The 17,758-nt window shown below is 44.7% G+C and overlaps 1 protein-coding gene across 4 annotated transcripts in view; it reads left to right on the top strand.

Moving 5' to 3' along the window:
* NSD2 (nuclear receptor binding SET domain protein 2) overlaps nt 1–12,596 on the top strand; it is a 122,295-nt gene extending 109,699 nt beyond the window's left edge. For all 4 annotated transcript variants that reach the window (XM_054982700.1, XM_054982698.1, XM_054982699.1 and 1 more), the window contains 6 exons: nt 2,172–2,441; nt 3,065–3,181; nt 5,437–5,578; nt 9,767–9,873; nt 10,972–11,176; nt 11,628–12,596. In XM_054982700.1, coding sequence (XP_054838675.1) covers nt 2,172–2,441; nt 3,065–3,181; nt 5,437–5,578; nt 9,767–9,873; nt 10,972–11,176; nt 11,628–11,887 — 1,101 coding nt within the window. In that variant the 3' untranslated portion in view covers nt 11,888–12,596. The remainder of the gene's footprint in view (nt 1–2,171; nt 2,442–3,064; nt 3,182–5,436; nt 5,579–9,766; nt 9,874–10,971; nt 11,177–11,627) is intronic.
* The last annotated feature ends 5,162 nt before the right edge of the window (nt 12,597–17,758 follow it).

The following is a 17,758-nucleotide window of genomic DNA, read 5'->3' as shown; positions in this document are numbered from 1 at the left end:
GATGATAATGGTGCGATGAAGTCAAATGTTAGATATACGGAAAAATAACACAATTTAGTATTATGGGGTTTTAGCAACAATATTGAAAATAAAAAATCCCTTTAGATTGTTTCCAGTCAAACACCACATTAAAGTACATACTGGAATTCTCTCATTTAAAACTCCCAGCATGCCCCAGCAAAGGAGAGGAGGAGTGACACGGGTTAGAACTACATTGCTAATTAGGTAGGGAACCATTTCCGAGTGGCAAATGCCACCCCCTGGTGTCACAGACTCCTCAAGAAGCCCCTAAGAGGTTAAAGGAACTAAACACGCTTTTGAGGGGCAAGAGCTCTCATCTCCCAGGGTAACAACCCACCAGCAGTCCATCTGAACTAACTGTAACTTTAGAGAACGAGAGAGACTGCTGTTCTCCTGGGTGTTAATAAAGAAGTCAGCCCTGCAAGGTACAGCGCCTGCAGACCGAGCTCCACAAAAACAGTTATTTGGTAGCTGATGCCAAATAGTCTTAAGTACTGGATTAAGATTAAAGCCCCAACCCCCAATAACACCACAAAAGTATGATTAATAAAGTTCATTAAGAATTGTGTAAAAGATTAAAAATATTGAAATTATGCAAAACGGGAAAGAAAATAATAAAAGCTAATAAGTACTCCAAAAGACCTAACAGGCTTTGGTTACTTAACCCAGATGTTACCTTGTCAGGTAAAACCACAAAGCCCAGAATCTCAGTCCTAAAAATCCAGGAACAAAATGGCTTAGAGCTGCCACCTAAACCATTTGGCAGTTCCAAAGCTCAAGATGGCTTGAAAACAAAGACCAAACTGAAGACCCTTCTTTATCCCATGCTGCCTGCAGCATGGCCTGCTGAACCAATCAGAATATGTGACCACATCCCTCTGCAGCTGAGGCATGTTCCCAGTCAGAGCAATTTATCCCCCCACCCCACCCCCTTGAGATGGAATGCAAGGGAAGAGCCTCCCTGTTGGTGCCTGGCCCGGAAGGCTTCTAAAATCTCACGACCTCATCTGCACCTGCGTGCCACAGTTGCACCTCCAACCTTATCTCTCTGGGAACTGCAAGCTCAAAGTTACAGTAAGTTTCCAGAGATTTTTCTCCTGCAGCCTGAACTATCAGGCCTGAAGCCTGATAAGCCTGAACTATCATTTTGAAAGCCAAGAAACAGGCCAGGAGAGACCAGTTTCTTGACACACTACATGCTTTAACCCCAATGGCGAAAGAGACCGTTTCCCTTGCTGCGCTGTCTTTTTACTCTACCAGCTCTGAGGTATCATTTCTGATCTGAGAGGGAAGAGTTAAAAATCCCTTGCCTCCTGCAGCTCCTTTTTGCAGAGATCCAAATATTCCTTTTTATTTCTTAAAAAATTATATTTCTTCTCTCTAGAGATCTGTTTAAGGCAGATTATAAAGTAAATTTTCTTCCGGAGGTTTTTCTGTTGGAGTATCAAAACCTTTTAGTAGAAAATAACATAATGAACAAATCTCTATTTTACTTTCTACAGCAAGAAATACTGTTGCCGCTCATTGGAAAAACCCTTTGTCACCCCATATCGATATTTGGATGGTCTTATTTTGTTAAGGCAAAGATTACTATTGGTACTATATAACTATACTCTGAGAAAGCTCACAATAACTTTGTGGCAATTTGGGGCCCACTTGTGCAATTTTTGGCAGAACAGGAGCTTATTCCGAACAATCCAATTTACAAAGATACGACTTTTTTTTTTTTTTTTTTAGGTTATTTTCCCCAAAGATGGTTGAATACTTTGATTGTATTTAGATTGTTTACTTGTACTTGGATTGGCTTGTGTGTTCTTTGTTGTGTGAAGTATTATACGTGTTAAATAAAAATATATTTTTTAAAAAAGTAAACTTGGCATGTGGAAGCATCCCTACAGGAGAGTAGTTTAGCTGCATTTGTAGAACAAGGATCAGCACTTAAGATATCCTTTAGTAGGCAAATCATTAGAGGTCATGAGCAGAGCTAATAACGAATGAATGAGAGGAGATGGATTAGTGGGAAACAAGAGAAAAAGAGGGTGGGGTTTGGGATGGGTTAAAGGTTGAGTGAGTTTGTCAGATTATAGTTTGCTTTTAAGGGGGAAATGTCCAATGACTGCTTCAAATCTTTTACTGTCTATTTTATTCAGGTAAATAAGGCTTTTGGGAAGGTTCAGATTTACACAGCTGACATTTCTGAGATTCCCAAATGCAACTGCAAACCCTCTGACGAAAATCCCTGTGGTCTTGATTCTGAGTGTCTGAATCGGATGTTGATGTATGAATGTCACCCCCAAGTGTGCCCAGCTGGGGAGCGCTGCCAGAACCAGTGCTTTACCAAACGCCAGTACCCGGAGACAAAGATCATCAAGACTGATGGCAAAGGATGGGGCTTGGTGGCTAAGAGGGATATTAAAAAGGTATGCATTACGAAAGCTGGATCCATTCACAGAAGGCATGTCAAGATGCCATTGTGTGGGCTAGAGAATTCTTGAATTCCTTCCAAAGTATGCAGTTCGAGGGGTTTCCTGCTTCAGTTTTACTAGGGTATCAAAGGCTGCAACAATTAGGTAGAAGATGCAGGTGACTTGAAGGGAACATCTCGTTTTCTCACTGTATCCTCCTCCCCACACTTTTTCCTCTTTCCCTCCCCCTGTCAGCCCTCAGAGCCTCTCCCCTTTTCTCCTGCTCACCCACTAACATTCCTATGTCTATTTAGAGATGGGAGGAATCTTACTGTCCCTGTAGGCTCAGGGTTTTGATTGATGCCTGGCGTGTGCCACATTCTGAACTCATCTGGAATTGTTGCCTGTTCTGTATGGCTTGCTGAGGTCTGGATCATATAGGTTATAAAAGAGGAAGGGGGAAACAGAGGTCTTATGGACTTTGGACTTCAATTCAGTAAAGTATATTGAAAAATGAGCGAGGTGGTGATACTAGACGTGAAACTAATGTTCAGGACCTTAAGGTCAACCTTTTGTCCAAATTACCCAAATGTTAGTCCGGCTGGTATGTTTAGCAGTTGATATTCTCTATTCTTCAGGGTGAATTTGTCAATGAATACGTTGGTGAAATAATTGACGAAGAAGAGTGCAGGGCAAGGATCAAATACGCTCATGAAAATGACATCACACACTTCTATATGCTCACTATTGATAAGGTACGGAGTCTTTAAATTTATTAATCCAATAGCGCTTATCATAAGCTTCAGCCACTGGTAAGAAGACATTATGCAGGCTATTAGTTAGTATACAATTTTAAAATAATGTTTTTCTTTTAAAGGGAAATATTTATTTTAGATAAACATGAACAAGAGCACACCCATTCTGCCTTTTGTTTATTTCTCATACCCATAAACAAAACTTTTTTTTCCGATCCTTTGAAAAATCCACCATGGTATTAATATCACCAGATCTTTTTGCGGTTCATTTACATGCAGGGCTCATTTCAAGGGGGAACGTGCAGGAACGCAGTTCCAGCAGTTCCCCAAAGAGGTCACATGTCAGGTGGCCCTGCCCACCTGACTCGGCCATTTTGGGCCCGTTTCAGCCTGGATTGGGGCCAAAACAGCCTGGATCGGGCCTCTGACAGGTGGTGGATCACTCTCCCACTCAGCAGCGGCCCGATCCTAACCATTTTCGGCCCCTTTTCAGCCATTTTCGGCCCCTTTTTTGCCATTTTGGGCCCAATTTCGGCCCTGAATGGCCAGGATCGGGTCCAAAACAGCCAGGATAGGTGATGTCAGGGGTGTGTGGCATATACAAATCAATTATGCGAATGACACACTTGCGGTGATGTGAAGGGCCGTGGCATATGCTAACGAGTTCTTCCAGCTCTTTTTCTACGAAATGACCCGTTTACATGTGATTGCAACATTCATATTTTTGTATTCCAGTCTCCTGCAGATATTATATTAGTATCCACTGTTCAGTTTGTTAGCTTCTCTGACATTATTTATGAAATAGTACAACTTGTGAGAGTTATCTCTTGCAATATGTTTTATTGCCCTTAATAGCTCTACTCAAAAATGTGTGTCGTTTTGCCTTCCTACCTCATAGGAAGAATGACATTACATTGCCATTGTCTCTGTGACATGGTACTTGACTGTTTTGCCAGTGCCTAATACCATTGAAAAAGAACCTTGTCACCATGTTAAAAAATATTGTTGAATCTACTTTAAACATGCAGTTCCACTGTCCCCATTTGTAGGTCATTCCCCCCATTTCATTGAAATATGATTAAAATTGACTGTAGTGACTCACATTGTGTAATCTACTTTGAGTCTCCGTGAAAAAGGTAGACTATAAATAACATAAATAATGTACTATGGTATTTTATGGTGAATTAGGTTTTAAACTGATCTTCAGTTTGCTTTGTTTGATGGAATGCTGTCTTTTATTGCAGCAAGGGTGATAAGTATAATAATATGAACATTGAGAGGGCTATATTAATGCAAAGTGCTTCACATGCATTGGGTGAGTTCCAAAAGCCCATGAATAGAGCTCCCATCTTCCCACCTTCCCCTTCCTGCTATAGCCTGCTGCATTCTTAGGTGTGCTGCTCCTGGGGATTGAAGAATCCTCAGGAATAGCGAAGACTGTGACTGTAGTGGGATTGGAAAAATAGCAGAGTTCCCTATCCTACAAGAGTACTTTTCAGTGGGTGACAACCATTCAGCCCATAATGACCTTGTTATAATAATTACAACAGCCCTTTAAGAAGGTCTGAACTGTTGTCATGTTGCAGATGAGTGGCTGAAGCTTGGGAGGAGGTACCTTGTGGCAGAGGAAAGGTTTGACCTAGGCACTGGCCAGATGTCACCTCATTCATTTAGGCGCAGTAATTCATCAACATGCTCTGATCTGGATGGCTCAGGCTAGCCTGGTCTCATTAGATCTTGGAAGCTTAGCCCTGGTTAGTACTTGGATGGGAGACCACCAAGGTAGTCCAGGGCTGCTATGCAGAGGGAGGCAACGGCAAACCACTTTCGAACGTGTCTCTGCCTTGAAAACCCTACGAGGTTGCCCTAAGTCACCTGTTACTTGATGATTTTTCCCACCACTAATACACCAATTCACAATGTTTTGTTCTATGACCCAAAGTGATATAAACTTTGATCCCCACTGTAAACAGTAATGTTCCTTTAAAGTGAAAACATTTAGTGAAAGTTGGCCCATATTTAACAATACAATTCCACACTTCTGTTGAAAGCCGTATCCATTAATGCTTTGCCCATTTCTCTTAATGCTTGATCTGGAAGTATTAATTGGTGCTTTAGCAAGCACACCAGGATGGTAGCTATGATCTATTGTGAAGATGGTTTGTTAGGGTTGTATGTCTATCAGTGCAGTGCATCCATGGTTAAATACTGCTGCTGTTAATTGCATGCCGTCCTTTTGCATTCCTAATTTTCAGGATCGCATAATTGATGCTGGCCCAAAAGGAAACTATTCCCGTTTTATGAATCACAGCTGTCAGCCAAACTGTGAAACTTTAAAATGGACAGTACACGGTGACACCCGTGTGGGACTGTTTGCTGTGTGTGATATTCCTGCAGGTAATACTGTGGTGTTAACGCTGCAAAAGCATTCTTACGTCTCCAAGCCTGGTGTAAAATATACATCGTGTGAGGTCTGGCACAAAGTATGGTTCTGTTTCCTTATTTTTCTTGCTCTCATTGGCGAAGAATGCATCCAGTGAGTTTTTTTCTCTTCCATTCAAGAAGAATTGAAACACAGAGCAGAACCACAAGTGACAAAAGGCACAGATTGGACACTTGTCTGCTTCCCTCAAGTTTTGATGGGAAATGTAGGCATCCTGGTCTCGCAGCTTCGCTCTCTGACTGCTGTCCAATGGAGTTTTCAACTGTCACTTGTCCAACATTCCGCCAAGCTGCCTACATTTCCCGCCAAAACTTGAGGGAAGCTGGCAAGTGCCCAATCTGTGCCTTTTGTCACTTGTGGTTCTGCTCACAGATACTGATATATCTTGTTAGTGCAAGAGTGAAGAATGCACTAGTGGGCAGAGGCGGGGGTGTGGCATTTTGTAGGAATTATCTTTGTCTTGAAGGAGCTTGCTTTTCTGCAGGTTCGTTGTGGGCAACAAGATGCTGTGTGCTTCAGTGTTCTGTGCACTGAGTGAAGAATGCCGTTTGCATAACATCAGAATACAACTAAAGGTTTAGCTTAGAGCAAAACATTACAAGCTTTTCATACCTTTCTTTCTTCCCTCTCTCTTCTCAACAAAGATTTTTCAACAAAGAAGGTTTGAAAAATAGATATTCCTTGTTTTTTTAAAAAAATTCTTTTTAGATTTATATTCCACTCTTCACTTGAAAGAGTGAAGAGCCTCCAGAATAGTTCACAACATATGTACACTTTTAGTAATAAAAATCTTGCCATTTAGAACCATAAAACATGGATGGAAAAGGGTGAGGCGGGGATACAGAGAAAGGGAACAAGATAAAAAACAGAATTTTAAAATACTGAACTTAACAAATCAGATATTCAGGATTTTTGCATGTCTGGCGCAATAGAGACGCTGGATCTCCTTATATTATTCTGCCACCAATGGGTAGCCCCCAGGTCCCTCTGGATTATTCCTGTATTGTGTAAACATCAATTTGCACTGGAATCATAAGTAATAAATAGCCCTTTTTCTGGCAGATTCAGATACAGAGCTAACACACTATGTGGCAAAATATCTAACAGTAGTCATCTCCCTTAAACAGCATTGAAATGTTATTTGTATTAGTTAGGAAAGAACTGAGGGTTTATTCACAAGATTGAACATAGGATTATTAGATTTATAGCTCAATCCTATGCCTTGAGTCAGCGTCGTCGCTCGAGCATTGACGTAAATGGGGCACCACTCCACGGCTCCCTATGGACTTTTGCAGGAGAGTCCCACCGGCGCCCGAGCGCAAAGGCGAGGGGCGGCCGCTGCCAGGAGCTCCCGCCCGCCATCCTCCTGACAACCCTGCTCACACCAGCCAATGGCCACACCCGTCCCCAGACATGCAGGCGAGGGAAAAGCAGCGGCGCAGCCAATGGGGAGGCCGCAATCCCCGCTGCCATCAAAAAGCCCCTGTCAGAGAGCAGGTATCCCTGCCAGGGAGGGGGGCAGAGGTGACAGTGAAGGTCCAGATCGAACACCCACCCTCTCATCCATCCAGCCCCCATTTCTGATGAGGGCCAGGCCGGTGGCTGCAGCTTGGTGCGCCTGCAAATCCCCGCTGCCACTGCCACCACCAAAAGAAACAGGTTCCCCCTCCCTGAGAAGTAGAGACAGATAGTAGGGAGCTGATCTCTGTTGCCTGGAGATCAGTGTAATTCTGGGAGATCTCCAGCTACCACCTGGAGACTGGCAACCCTAATTAGTCCCCCGGTTCCAGAGAAGCAAGTGGGGGGGCTTCAATGAGTGACGGGAACGCCCATTGGTAACCACGTGGGAGGCCGGGAGGCCGTTTGGAAGGAAGGGGAATGAAAAGCATGCACAAACTTGTGGCGGCGCCACTCTAACATATCACTGCACCTCTACAATGCAAGAACACGGGTTGGACTTCAACAGCCATGCCCCAGTCCTGGGGTGGACTGACAGGCCCTCCCCATGCCGGATTGCCCAAGTCCATCCCTGCTTCTGCAAACATATCCCCCACTCCCTGTCAGCAAATTCCCACATGCAGCGATCGGATGCCAGCAGCTCAGACTATCAGAATGAAAGTCCCCCGTCCCCTGTCCCCCCATCCCCTGCGGACATTCATGGACCACAGTTCAATTCCCACCCCAGTGCCTGAAGTTACATTGAGGGGAGGAAGGGGGCAGGGAGGCTGGACGGGGGGCGCCACTTGAAACATTTGCGGGGATGTGTGAGAGGACATTCCAACAGGGAGTTCAAGGGGCGACTACAGGCAGTGTCAGGCAGGCATGCAAACACAGAAGTTTGTTGTTTTTCAACATGTTTTATGAAACTGTAAAAAGTGCCAATGTCCCTCTGCTGGAAAGGGAGCCAAGGCAGTTTCCACAGCCCTCGTTCTGCGCTCCCAGGGGCGAGGCTGAGATGCAGACTGCCTTGGGGCTCCCTGGGCTGGATCTGAATGGCACTCGCAGAAGATTGGGGGGGGGGGGGCGCTGAAGCAGACATGCTCTGTTGTCTCCCGGACAAGTCACAACGTGCCTGCAAGGGAAAGAGACATATGTGCTGCAAGTAACACTGCTCGGTCCATGGCCGAGGCCAAGCCCACACTCCAACATCTGGGAAGATACACATAGTAGGGACAGCAGCGGCAGCCCCACAGGTGCAGCTAGCAACCAGCTGATGCAAGACCCTCTGGCGAGGAAGCGCTTTGCCTTGGGGTGATTTTACCTTTAAGGGAGAAAGTAGTTTTCTGGGCAACTGCCTCTGGGGCAGACAGGCTGCTGCCACCGTCCACTCCCCTGCCAAGCCTCACCTGAAGAGGATAGCGGTCGGGCAAGTTCAGGTGATGGGGCAGCCAGCACAAATCAGCGAGACGAGTTAGCCACCGCCCCATCTCCTCCTTACCTGTAAGTACTACCTTTCTCCTTACTGATACGGAACTTCAGAGTCGGATAACCTGGTTGTTGTTAGTTAGCCAGGCATTTTGGACTTTGCCCTTCTTCCCTTGAGCGACTGCAAAGTTCTCCCAGTCTTCCTGCTAAGTCCCCTCCAGTGCACTCTCCTGTCTCATGCACAAAGTCTGCACAGCAGACGTCAGATGGGCAGAGCATTTGGCCATGTGCTCACCTACCTGAGGTCATGAGCAGTGCAGCCAGACGTTTTGTAGGGTGCGTGAGCAGGTGATTGGGTGTGGGGAGAGGGGTTCGCCCACCCCGGAAGCGCACATGGATTGGCCCCCATGGTAGTTCCCATCCTATGCTCCTTCAGGGGGCGGGGCTGGGCATGGGGAGAGGGGGCTGAGTTTTCCCCGTTCAATGGACCCCTATGGGCTACGCCGCCTTTTTTTATGGCGTAGCTCTTTTGCGCCGCTGGGGGCGTTCCCATGCCTGGAAGGGCTTAGGGAGTGAACTAACTCCAGCCCCTCTCTGCCCCCTCCTGCGCCGGCGCAGGGCCCTGTGCCACTTCAACTCCTTCATCCACCTGCCAAGTGTTCACGCCAGCAGTAGCACGCTTCGTGCTGCCACTGGCGGAAGGGCATTTGCGCCCACGTAGGAGCCAGTTCCGCCGGCGCAAGCCTTAGTTCTCTTCCTGTGCACTCCCCCCCCCCCTTAGGATTAAGCTGCCCGACTAAACTTAATTTAATTCGAGGTTCTGAATAGGAGAAGTCTGTATTTATACTTTTTCCCATTCTGGTTTTATATATATTTTAATGCATTGGTTTTATAAATTTTACATATTTATATATTTTATCCTTAGCAAATATTTTATGTAATTATATATTATCTATGGTTTTATATTCTGTCAAGATGATGATTTATGATGATTATCTTGTGGTGCTTGTATTCTGTTTTATCTCGGGTTATGTATCACTATATGTTTTAAATTGTGGATATGTTTGTTTTAAGCCTATGAGCTTGAGATCTCTGGTCAAAGGAGCTGATAAAGGAATCTTCAGGATTAGTCATATGATGCTGTTCTGTCCCCTCCCTTTCCTGACAGGTGGTCTTGCATTGCTGCTGTGGGGGGGGGCAGTTCCATTGTCCAGCTGTGGGCTGTTGTGCCTTTAAGACAGAGTGATCAGAAGTGTCTTCTGACTTCTTTTACTCAGGGACTGAACTGACTTTTAATTACAATCTCGACTGCCTGGGCAATGAAAAAACAGTATGTAAATGTGGTGCTCCAAACTGTAGTGGCTTCCTCGGGGACAGGCCAAAGGTATGTAGAACGCATGGCGAGCCAGTTGGGGTCACTTGTTTTCTCACTGGCTTCCTGTATTCATTTGTTTGATTCATGATTTATCAACAGCTCGCCAGGGCCAGGAAGATAAGTCTGCTGAGTCCCCGTTTTACACTGGCCTCTCTTGGAAATGATCTCCCCCTTTCCCTCCAGACACATACACACAGGATATATAGTCAAGCCCAGAGGTTGTATACCATGCATCTGAAGAAGTGAGCTCTTACTCCTGAAAGCTTAGGCTACAATAAATGCTCATCTTTAAGGTGCTACCTGACTTAACTTTCCACTGGGAGAGTTAATTCCATAACTGGCAGAAGCTGGGGTCCTGTAGCACTAAGAGGGCTTCACAGGCCTGTGAGATTACATCGTAGCACTTTGATGAAAATTCTATTAAGAGATTCCAAGCCAATCATTTAAGGGCATGAATGGGAGCAAGCATTTCCTGAAGCATAGAGGGCTTCAGCTTAAGTTTCAGAGGTCGCTGAAGCTGCACCGGGAAGGGAACTGGTAGCCAGAGCGTCTGCTTGAAAGGCTAGCCTTGATTGTCCTCCTCATTGGAAGGTTCAGTGCCAAGATTGCAAAAGTGGGTGCGATACTCACTGTGTCCTTTTTAAGGCAAAAAATACTTCTGCATCTTCACTGCATGTAATTTGTAAAGGTACTCCTGGTTGCTGCCACCTCAAAGCTGAAGCAATTGAAGGGGGGTGCACACACCAGAAAATCATCCCCCCCCCCTGCCCCCATCAATATCCTAACAGACTCTATGTCTGGACTTAGCCTCCAGTTTTGATCCAGTCTGTGAAATACTGGCTTGAAACTGAAAATGCTTGAGGAAAGTGGCTGTGTAAGTGAAGCACTCTGATGCTTTGCAGCTGGAAATGGGGAGCTGGAGGTTTGTCCTCTAAGGAGTAGATGGGGGTCCAGCAGGCTTCTCATGCTAGATGTCTGCTTTCTTGTCTGGAGTGTCCCTGTTTCTGCAAACTTGACTTGGCAAAGGGTTTCTGACTCATTTCTCTTGATACGAAATATGGATCACTTCTGAATTTGGAATGTTGTCATTTCGCAAACCTTTTGTAGAATTCATCCTCTAATGCTTCAGAGGAGAAAGGAAAGAAGACCAAAAGAAGAGCAAGGAGACGTAGAACAAAGGGCGAAGCAAGGAAAAAATCCGAGGATTACTGTTTCCGCTGTAATGATGGGGGCCAGCTGGTGTTGTGTGACAGGAAATCTTGCACCAAGGCATACCACCTCTCTTGCCTGGGTCTGGTGAAACGCCCTTTTGGTCAGTAAACAACCTTAATTCTGGGTTCTTCAAGGTGGTTATTTTGTAGCTTCCTTGGCTAGAAATTATCTGTTCTTAACTTAAGAGGAGGGAGTTAAATGTTGTTTGGATTGCAGTATTTAATCATTTTTGTTTAAAATGATAATCTATAGAGAGCTGAATAGAAAGGCAGCAGCAATGTTACCACATGTAATGGATGGTGAACACTCTTGGACCAAAGCGATAGCCTGCTTGAAAAGGGTGAGGACAGCATGCACTATCAAGGAGTTTTCTCATAATTTCCCACTGCAGGCTCAAAACCCACTTGCAAGAAATTTTCTTCCTCTTAAAGTGTTGGTCGTCCTCTCATTGCAGTTAAGATAAAATTCTGTTGTTTTTAAAACGGAAAATGCGGATGTTGTTCAAATAAGAGAATTCCCTTGATTGAGAATTTCTTTTGTTCTCCTGACAGGAAAATGGGAATGCCCTTGGCACCATTGTGATGTTTGTGGGAAGTCTTCCATTTCCTTGTGCCACTTCTGCCCAAACTCTTTCTGCAAGGATCATTACGATGAGATGCTGCTTCGTTCTAACTTAAATGGACAGTTGTTCTGCTCTGACCACACTGGAGAGAATTTCACTGCAAAGACAAAGAGAGCCCCTAGAAAACTAACCATGGTAAAGTCTAAGAAAAGACAAAGAAACAAATGGAAGAGGACAGAGTATAAATAGCATTGGGCCACAGTTTCCACTGCCAACACCGTCTTGTAGATAAGTTGTGAATAGGGTCATGGAAGGACACACACGTTCTGCAAAATCATTTTTAATCCACTGAGCCAGCCATGGCAGGGCATTCTGCTGCGTCTGCACTGATCATGAACTGTGGCGTGCCAAGGGCAAACACTTACAGGAAAAACCAGGTTACTTTTCAGCAATAATGGCAACACTTGAACTGTTAGGAGTGAAGCGATTCTTTCCAGTATTTTTTTTTTCGTTGGGAGAATGTTTATATCCAACCAATTAAGGTATATATGAGTAGCTTTTGAAATTGTAGCCACCACTCAGCCAATGTTTAGTACTTGAGATGGACATGATTTGCTTTTAAATGTAGTGGTCTTGCCTGTGTTGTTAAGCAAAGTGCGTATAAATGCCATCCTGTTCAGAGCTACACTTTCAATTCGGTCTTTTTCATATTATGGATGTCCAAATTGCATTGCATTTTTTATTCTTTGTTTTTATTATAGTAACAGTTTACCAAGGAGCAAGAGTATCAGGAAAAGGAGATATACCATGTGAGCTCATAAGTTCTGAAAGGAAGAACTCTATATTCTGTTGAATTTCAATTAAGTAAAATTATACATGACCTAAGTCCACATCTAAATTGATATTAAAATCCATGTCCAATTTTTAGATCGTGTTTGCATAATAAAAGTCTTTTGAAACCAAATTAGAATGAGCTCATTAATTTTCTTTAAAAAGCAGTGAAAGTATTCGATAGGACAGCAAATGTGTTTCTCGTGTACAATACTAGCACAGGACAACAAGATATGAACCCTGCAGTCTCAAAAGTCGTAGATTCATTCTTTTGGGAGTTCTGTGCAGTACCACATGTGAGAACGCTCCTGTGTAAGCCAGGAGGCAGCTGCAGAAGGTTAGGATGTCTGGCCCCTCATCCTAAACCTCCACAGGAGATGTGTGGCTAGAATCAGTGCCTTCCATTAGCTCTACACACAGACTACCTGCAAGAAGACCTCTCTGGTTGTTTCCGTATTGTATTGCTGGCTGATTTTTTATTTCAGTTGGGGGCTTAGTTCTGTTCACTTTTCTTTCAATTCTAATTCTTTTCTCGAGTGAGAAGAATGGTTTTTTCCCTTTTTTGTGCTCTGTGTGTTGGTACTCTGGTCTTTGCATGTTCCTCAGAGCACAATTTAGAAAACTTCTATATTTATGTCATTTATAGTCTGCCTTTCTCACTGAGACTCAAGGTGGGTTATGTGCGATTAGTACAGTCAATTTCAAGGACGTTTCCATGAACAATGCCATTGGGTAAATAAACCCAAGTTTACAAAGACATAGCATTAGTAAAGAATCCAATACAGAGTTGAAGAAATGCTAAAACAGAACATAAGCAATTCTGGGACTGACATTAGACAACATGAAGCCCAGGTAGCTCATAGGAGCGCATATTTAAAACAACAGATAGTACATAAAACAACATAGTTGTGAAGTCTACGGACCTTATCTCTTTAGCAAAACATCTTGAATAATTCTGGTTTTGCGTTGTTTGCGTTTGATTGCCACCCTCTTCTGGTGGGTGTCACCCAGTTCCTCAATTTTGTTCCTGCCTTGATATGGAGAGCAGCTCCCTCTCTTAAGTATTGCCTACTTTAACTTTTCTGATTATTCCTTTTTCTTTTTCTCTGTACCTCTAAAGCTTCTCCAAGTCTTCTTGCCACCCCCCGCCCCCACCAGCTAGCCTTTCTGCCGCTTCCCCACCACAATTGCTGCTGCTCCATTAAAAATCAAATAAACCTTTTTTCGATGGTTGTTGGGGGTTTTCCGGGCTGTCTTGCCGTGGTCTTGGCATTGTAGTTCCTGACGTTTCGCCAGCAGCTGTGGCTGGCATCTTCAGAGGTGTAGCACCAAAAGACAGAGATCTCTCAGTGTCACAGTGTGGAAAAGATGTAGGTCATTTGTATCTACTCAGGAGGGGTGGGGTTGAGCTGAGTCATTCTGTAAGAGTTTCCCAGGGTGTGGAATGCTAATGGCGGGAGGCTTCACTGTATCCTGAGGCGGTTCTTTTGCATATGGATTGGTGCTTGATGTGCTAATCTTCTCTGCAGGGCTATTGTCGGGTGTGGAGTGTTTTGTTGGCCTGGTGTTTTTCAGAACTGGAGCCCATGCTCTGTTCATTCTTAAGGTTTCTTCTTTCCTGTTGAAGTTTTGCTTATGCTTGTGAATTTCAATGGCTTCCCTGTGCAGTCTGACAAAGTAGTTGGAAGTGTTGTCCAGTATTTTGGTGTCCTGGAATAAGATACTGTGCCCTGTTTGAGTTAGGCTATGTTCAGCCACTGCTGATTTTTCAGGCTGTCCAAGTCTGCAGTGTCTTTCATGTTCTTTTATTCTTGTCTGGATGCTACGCTTTGTGGTCCCGATGTAAACTTGTCCACAGCTGCAGGGTATACGGTATACTCCTGCAGAGGTGAGGGGATCTCTGCTGTCTTTTGCTGATCGTAGCATCTGTTGTATTTTTCGGGTGGGTCTGAATACTGCTTGAAGGTTATGCTTTTTCATAAGCTTTCCCATCTGATCAGTAATTCCTTTGATATATGGCAAAAACACTTTTCCTGTGGGAGACTGTTTTTCTTTGGTTGTTTGATTCATCCTGGGTTTGATTGCTCTTCGGATTTCATTTCTGGAGTAGCCATTTGCCTGAAGTGCGTGGTTTAGATGATTAATTTCCTCATTGAGAAAGCGCGGCTCACATATCCGTCTTGCACGATCCACTAATGTTTTCATTATGCCTCTTTTCTGTCGGGGGTGGTGATTGGAGTTTTTGTGTAAGTACCGATCAGTGTGAGTTGGTTTCCTGTAGACCTTGTGACCTAACTGAAAGTTTGCTTTGCGGATGACCAAGGTATCCAGGAATGAGAGTTTTCCCTCACTTTCTTTCTCCATTGTGAATTGTATGTTCAGGTGGATGTTGTTGAGATGAGTTTTTGAATCATCTCAACAACATCCACCTGAACATACAATTCACAATGGAGAAAGAAAGTGAGGGAAAACTCTCATTCCTGGATACCTTGGTCATCCGCAAAGCAAACTTTCAGTTAGGTCACAAGGTCTACAGGAAACCAACTCACACTGATCGGTACTTACACAAAAACTCCAATCACCACCCCCGACAGAAAAGAGGCATAATGAAAACATTAGTGGATCGTGCAAGACGGATATGTGAGCCGCGCTTTCTCAATGAGGAAATTAATCATCTAAACCACGCACTTCAGGCAAATGGCTACTCCAGAAATGAAATCCGAAGAGCAATCAAACCCAGGATGAATCAAACAACCAAAGAAAAACAGTCTCCCACAGGAAAAGTGTTTTTGCCATATATCAAAGGAATTACTGATCAGATGGGAAAGCTTATGAAAAAGCATAACCTTCAAGCAGTATTCAGACCCACCCGAAAAATACAACAGATGCTACGATCAGCAAAAGACAGCAGAGATCCCCTCACCTCTGCAGGAGTATACCGTATACCCTGCAGCTGTGGACAAGTTTACATCGGGACCACAAAGCGTAGCATCCAGACAAGAATAAAAGAACATGAAAGACACTGCAGACTTGGACAGCCTGAAAAATCAGCAGTGGCTGAACATAGCCTAACTCAAACAGGGCACAGTATCTTATTCCAGGACACCAAAATACTGGACAACACTTCCAACTACTTTGTCAGACTGCACAGGGAAGCCATTGAAATTCACAAGCATAAGCAAAACTTCAACAGGAAAGAAGAAACCTTAAGAATGAACAGAGCATGGGCTCCAGTTCTGAAAAACACCAGGCCAACAAAACACTCCACACCCGACAATAGCCCTGCAGAGAAGATTAGCACATCAAGCACCAATCCATATGCAAAAGAACCGCCTCAGGATACAGTGAAGCCTCCCGCCATTAGCATTCCACACCCTGGGAAACTCTTACAGAATGACTCAGCTCAACCCCACCCCTCCTGAGTAGATACAAATGACCTACATCTTTTCCACACTGTGACACTGAGAGATCTCTGTCTTTTGGTGCTACACCTCTGAAGATGCCAGCCACAGCTGCTGGCGAAACGTCAGGAACTACAATGCCAAGACCACGGCAAGACAGCCCGGAAAACCCCCAACAACCATCGTTCTCCGGCCGTGAAAGCCTTCGACAATACATCGAAAACCTTTTTTCGATGGTTTGACACTGAGAGATCTCTGTCTTTTTGATGCTACACCTCTGAAGATGCCAGTCACAGCTGCTGGCGAAACGTCAGGAACTACAATGCCAAGACCACGGCGATACAGCCCGGAAAATCCACAACAACCATCGTTCTCCGGTCATGAAAGCCTTTGACAATAAACCTTTTTTTCCTTCCTCTTCTCTGCCTTTCCCTCTTTTGCCTACTAAGGGCAGCACCATTTCCAAGTTTTTGCAGCCAGACCTTGTTCCTCCCTGCTCTTTTTCTTGACATGCTGGCACTGGCCTTTTTGGAAACCTTTAGCCTGAACGGCAGATTGCACGGGCATGGAAAGTACAGTGGCAGACAGCTTTCAGAGGAGGAGTTAGCGGTCCTGTCACTGCCATTCCCTCTGAATACAGCATTTTATCCGGCCTCATTGAGACACCTTCCAGCCCTACTTGCAAGGAGTCCAGAGCCTTCACTTCATGCTCTTGCCACCTGGAAGCCCAGAAAGCCCTAAAACGTGCCAAAGAGTGGCGCCATAGAGGCTGGAGTGGCACAACAGCCACTAAGGGCCTGCCCAGCATCAACGCCTCTGAGATCTGTGCAGCAGCCACTCATGGCCTACCCAGCACACCCCTGACCTCTACTAGCACTTTAGCCACTCAAGGCCTACCTAGTGCTGCTCCATTATCCAGCCCGTAAACGGCAACGGTACTACCATCTTACCAAGGTTTCAGCATCTCCTAACACTCTCATGTGTCCGAGTTTCTTAAAGAAGCAGCACTCATGGATCTCCCACAGACTCACAGGATTCCAACCTGGAGACTACATACTGTACTATCCGCTCTTGCCCCTCTTTTGAGCTGAAAAACAAGATTCCAGTCAAGTGGCTGCAGATGAAGACCCTATTCTTTACCGCAGTCACATCGGCAAAAAATATCAAAATTGGGAGCCCTGTCAGTTAGCCCCAACGTCTGAGGTCTTGAGGCCGGATCCTACATTTATACCCAAGGTAAACACCGTCTTTCATTGGAATTCTTACCCACCTTCTGCCCCAATCCCTCCCACCCCAGGGAAAAGACATGGGGCACCCTGGATGTTTGGTGTGCCTTACAAGTCTTTATATCCAGAACTGAGAAAATCAGAAGGATGCCCTACATGTTTATATCTCTGACATCAAACAATGGAAAGAAGTTATCCAGAACATCTATCAGTCAGACTCTCGGAGCATGCATTGCAGAAGCATATAAGTCACAGGGACTCAAGGTCACTATTAGGATCACAGTGCACTCAGTTCGTAGCGCTATAACTAATGCAGTGTTTTTCAAAGATGCCACAGTTGAGGAGGTCTGCAGAGCAGCTACTTGGTCTACCATCTCCACCTTTGTTAAACATTACAGACTAAATAGCTATGACTGCAGATGCAGTATTCAGAAGATGAGTCCTCCAACATGTACTACAGCCAGAGGATGATGACCCACCCAAATTATAGGACACTGCTATGGGAGGTCTCATCTCAAAATGTCCTCTGCCTCAGAGAGAGAATGGACCATTAGTTACTATGGGTGTGTGATTCGGATTCGGGTAAAGTATCCAAATCAGACCTGATTCGCAATGATTCAGGATTTCCAAATCGATTCAGAAACCTCAAATCAAAATTTCCC

The sequence above is a fragment of the Eublepharis macularius genome, chromosome 6 (assembly GCF_028583425.1).
Source record: "Eublepharis macularius isolate TG4126 chromosome 6, MPM_Emac_v1.0, whole genome shotgun sequence".
Taxonomy (NCBI): Eukaryota; Metazoa; Chordata; class Lepidosauria; order Squamata; family Eublepharidae; genus Eublepharis; species Eublepharis macularius.
The sequence above is the reverse complement of the archived record's forward strand: the minus strand, read 5'-3'. Positions and strand labels throughout refer to the sequence as shown.